Here is a 4996-nt window from a genome sequence, read left to right on the forward strand (position 1 = left end):
TTTTCTTTCCTTTCTTTTTTTAATGTCGCTGGTACCTAGTGCTCACTTACAGAAGCATATTCGCTGTGGTAGATGTGGGCTGCGACTTTAAGATCGCCAGTAATATGTTGTGTATGTTTGTGAATTTGTGACGAATCTGCTGACGGAGGCGCAGCACATCTGCGGCTGTTCGGTCTAAGGAAACCAGTTAAATTGGAAACCAGTAGGGACACAACACCGGCCGCTGTGTTTACCGAGGCCTGGTAAAGGTGAGTCGGGATTCCCGCCAGGAGCGGGGGCAAAGTTTTCTGTCCATCATGATCAAACACCCCTAGATCTCTGACATTATGTCAAAGATCCATGAGGAATTGGCGATCATACACCAGCAGAGACTAGATCTGTATAGTGCCAAGGGTTAGAAACATCAAACACCAACCAAAGTGGGAGCAGCAGACGGCCAGCCATACACACCGGCGCCATCTTGCTTTCCATCACAGCCCTTCAAAGATGGACATCATTTCATCATTTTATCCTATTAGACTTGTATGTTAAGTTTTGTCATAATTGGCATATGAATTCCTGAATTATGGCCAAAAACATGTTTTGTGAAGTCACAGTGACCTTTGACCACCAAATTCTAATCAGTTCATCTGTGAGTCCAAATGGATGTTTTTGTCAAATTTTACGAAATTCCCTCAAGTCCTTCTCGAAATGAGATTGAGACTGATGCAAGTTCACAGTGACCTTTGACCACCAAAGTCTAATCGGTTCATCCATGAGTCCAAGGCTGCGGCCGAAAAGTCTTTTCTGCTTAGGAAAGTTCCTAACTGAGTGAAATGATCCAGAAGTACCTACGTGGCAGCCATGATAAGAGCTGGTCGAATTCTCCAAATTTTAAGGAAAGGTGCTTCAATGCTTTCTTTCTAATCTCCTTTAGCATAGGGTACACTTGACCATCCTTTACGAAAGGAAAGGAGATAATTCCATCCCACAAGTCCAACTGGATATTTAAAGCGACCCAGTGCAGACCCCTGTTACAGCAGCTCCTGCTCACCGCTGAGTTTTTCTTTATCATTTAACTGTCTTATTTGGAGTTTTTTTCAGTTACTTAACTTATGTCTTGTTTTGGTATGGAAACGAAGACAGCTCTCTTTATAGCGGTCTTTCTCCTATTTTTCCACGGACATGATCATGTGCAGGGACCCGGCGCCCAGCCGTGGCTCCATTGTTTACACCCGGGACCAGCTGTTAGCGCTGTGTCACACCGCGGTGCGGCCCAAGGAGAGGCACGATATTCCCCGCAAGCTGCGGAAAAGGAGACGGGGATGTCGCGCTGGAGTGCAGCGCCTATACCGGAGGAGACGGTACAAACCCGTCCCCCCGTCCGTCGTTATGGGGAATGTAAGATCGCTCCCCAACAAGATGGACGAGCTGTCGGCGCTGACTCGCCATCAGAGGGAGTACCAGTAGAGCAGCGTGCTGGTGTTTACAGAGACATGGCTGAACGCGGAAGTGCCAGACATGATCACCGCGCTGGACGGATTTCAGCTCATCAGACACAACAGGACAGCGGACAGCGGTAAGAGGAAAGGAGGAGGGCTGGCTGTGTTTGTGAATGATAGATGGTGTAACTCTGGGCACATCACTATCAAGGAACAGCATTGCTGCAGGGACATTGAGCTGCTGGCTGTTGGCATGAGACCATATTATCTACCCAGGGAGTTTTCTCATGTCATTATGGCAGCAGTGTATGTCCCACCGTCTGCTAAGGCTGAGTCTGCTTGTGACATTCTCCACTCTGTTACAAGTAGGCTGGAAACACAGCACTCTCAGGCCCTCCTTCTGATCTCTGGGGACTTCAACCACGCCTGTCCATGCACCACCCTGCCCACCTTCACCCAGTATGTTTCCTGTCACACCAGACACAATTAAACACTGGATTTATTTTATGCCAACAGCAAGGAGGTATACCACTCATCCCCCCTGTCCCCCCTGGGAAAAGCTGATCACAACCTGGTACATCTTCTGCCTGTCTACAGACCTCTGGTGCAGAGGGAACCAGCAACCACCCGCACTGTGAAGAGGTGGTCTGATGAGGCCGAGGAGGCCCTGAAGGACTGCTTCGAGACCACTGTGTGGGAGGTACTCAGCAATTCCCATGGGAAGGACATTGACAGTCTGACATCATGTATCACGGACTACATAAACTTCTGTGTGGAAAGCACCGTACCCACCAGGACTGTACGCTGCCGCTCCAACACCAAAACCCTGGATTACTTTGGATATAAAAGCTCTCCTGAAGGAGAAGCGGAGAGCTTTTATATCTGGAACCAAGGAGGAGCTGAAGGCCGTGCAGAAGGAGCTACGGAGAAACATCAGGCGGGGAAAGGAAGAATATAAAAAGATGGAGGAACAGCTGCAGCAGAGCCATGTCAGCAGAGTCTGGAGAGGTCTGAAAACCATCTCAGGACACAAACAACCAGACTCCCAGGCCAGAGGCGACCAGAAGTGGGNGATAAAGACGAGGAAGGCTGCGGGTCCAGACGGCATCAGCTCCAGGCAGTCCTGCGCAGACCAACTGTGCGGGATAGTTGAAACCATCTTCAACCTGAGCCTGAGGCTGGGGAGAGTACCACAGCTGTGGAAGACATCCTGCGTGGTACCTGAAGGACTTCAGCAGCTTCAGACCGGTGGCATTAACATCGCACCTCATGAAGACTCTGGAGCGCCTGGTCCTGTCTCGTCTCCGCCCCGCAGTAGGCCCTTCAATGGGCCTGACTGATGTTTCAGAGTCCACCTCAGTGGATGTGCTGCTGACAAACTGGGGAAACTGCTCCCGTCCACTCGCCTCTGGATAACGACCTGCAGCAGCCAGTCAGATCCCTCCTGAGTGTGTTGACATGGTGACGGAAATCAGAGAATTCAATGACCCACAGAAGGAGAAGTACTTCAGGAAGAGATTCAGAGATGAAGAGCAAGCCAGCAGAATCATCTCCACATCAAGACATCACAAAGCCTCCACATGATGTGCCACATCCCAGTCTTCTGCTGGATCAATGCTTCAATCCTAGATCATGTGTTGAGAGTAACTGAGATAAGGGAGTTACCCAAGACCCTGACAGAAATGTACATCCACTTTCTGGTGGTTCATTCCAAAGCAGGAAACGTCAAGTATCATGGAGGAGCTGAAACCAATCCACTCTGGAACACAGAGACCAGCAAAATCATCATGTCTCTGGGAAAACTGGCTTTTGAGCAGCTGCAGAAAGGCAACCTGGTCTTCTGTGAATCAGACCTGAGAGAGTGTGGCATCGATATCAGAGCAATTCAATTCAATTTCAATTTTATTTATAAAGCCCAATATCACAAATCACAATTTGCCTCACAGGGCTTTACAGCATACGACACCCCTCTGTCCTTAGGACGATATAGCACATTTTAATCCAATGAATATAAAGTTGTTTGTGCCAAATTTAAAGAAATTCTCTTAAAGTGTTCTTGATATTATGTTCACAAGAATTAGATAGATGCAAGGTCACAGTGACCTTGACTTTTGACCACCAAAATCTAATCAGTTCATCCTTGATTCTGAAAGAAACTTTGTACTTGATTTGAAAAAAATCCCTCAAGGCCTTCTTGAGATATCGTGTTCACGAGAATGAGACAGATGAGGTCACGACCTTGCCCTTTGACAACTAAAATCTTCCTTGAGTCCAAGTGGACGTTTGTGCCAAATTATAAGAAATTTCCTGGAGATATCGCCTTTATGCGGATGGGATGGATCGAAGTATGTATGGATGGACAACCTGAAACCATGACGCCTCCAGCCATGGCTATTACATACACAAAGGCATAAAAAGGACATGGTGGGGCCAGGCTAACTGTTTCTTCCTGCCTCCAGCCTTTGTGCCAAGTTAAACTTACTGTCTGCTGACTGCATCTTTACATTTGCACTACAGATATGAGTGGTGTTGAGTTTTTCATCCAACTTTTGGCAAGAAAGTAACACATTTCCCAAAATATGCTTTTAACATGAAGGGATGTTATGTAACTGCCAGTGAAACTGAATACTTTCTGCTGATGAACAGGGAGGTGTCCTTTTGAAAATATAATGTACATTAGAAACAAAGGCTTGTCATAGATATTAAATGAACGGAAATAAATCAATGCTCTAGCCACTTTGAGAATTTACACTAAATGTGAGGTAGCTTTAGCTTATTAAGTTATCCTACCATGAACAGCTTTTTGTACTGATATGCACTATAAATAGCTCACTGTAGCTCACTATACAGTACAGTATGAAAAAGTAACCCTAAAAGCATTAAAGAGCGCTATTGATCCTCCTGTGTTTTACCAACCTGCTCCACCACCGTCTCAGCCACAGCCCACAGCTCTGTGGCTTTCTCAAACTGCTGCTGCTCCACAGCTTTCTTCACCGCCTCCGCTGCACTGTTGACATCTGTCAGGCCGTAATCATCCAGCAGCGACTACACAGCAGAGGAGCCACAAAAAACTCAACAGACAAGACATTTTTAATATAAACTTTTTCCTATAGTTTGTTACTTAGCCTACAGTAGTGTAGAGGTACGGTCCCCAGGTCATGACAGAGTCTGTGGATAAAGCACAGTTCTTATTGTGAGCAGTCTGGTCATTGAACGATAATCTCTGCTGTATCTTTATAAAGACTCTGATCCATGCAATGCATTAAACATTTTTTCTGTTTATCTGTGATTGGCTGTTGTAAGTATAATAACCACAATATACTCCTGAAGAATTCCCCAAAATTCCTTTCAAAAAAGTGGTGTTTTAATTTTCTCTTGCCGAGTCTCCCCAGTAGTAGTGTCTGTAGCTTCTATTCCATATAGTAGTGCTCTAGTGCGCATGCGCCCGCGCGTGCAGCCTGTTGCAGTCGCTCCTGCTTGTTTTCTTGGTTTTCTTACTTTTTTGCTTTATTAAGTTTGGTATTTGTGCTGGCTTTTTGAGATTGTCATTTTGAAACTGCGCGCTCTCAAAACAT

The 4996-nt window shown here is 46.2% G+C and overlaps 1 protein-coding gene across 1 annotated transcript in view; it reads right to left on the reverse strand.

Moving 5' to 3' along the window:
* The window catches only part of scpep1 (serine carboxypeptidase 1), a 27158-nt gene that overhangs the window by 8926 nt on the left and 13236 nt on the right, over positions 1-4996 (reverse strand). The window contains exons 5-6 of the mRNA XM_050069173.1: positions 4552-4589; positions 4338-4466 (exon numbers count right to left, since the gene is read on the reverse strand). Of these exons, the coding sequence (XP_049925130.1) occupies positions 4338-4466; positions 4552-4589 (167 nt within the window). The remainder of the gene's footprint in view (positions 1-4337; positions 4467-4551; positions 4590-4996) is intronic.

This window comes from Epinephelus moara, chromosome 18, assembly GCF_006386435.1.
Source record: "Epinephelus moara isolate mb chromosome 18, YSFRI_EMoa_1.0, whole genome shotgun sequence".
Lineage (NCBI taxonomy): Eukaryota > Metazoa > Chordata > Actinopteri > Perciformes > Serranidae > Epinephelus > Epinephelus moara.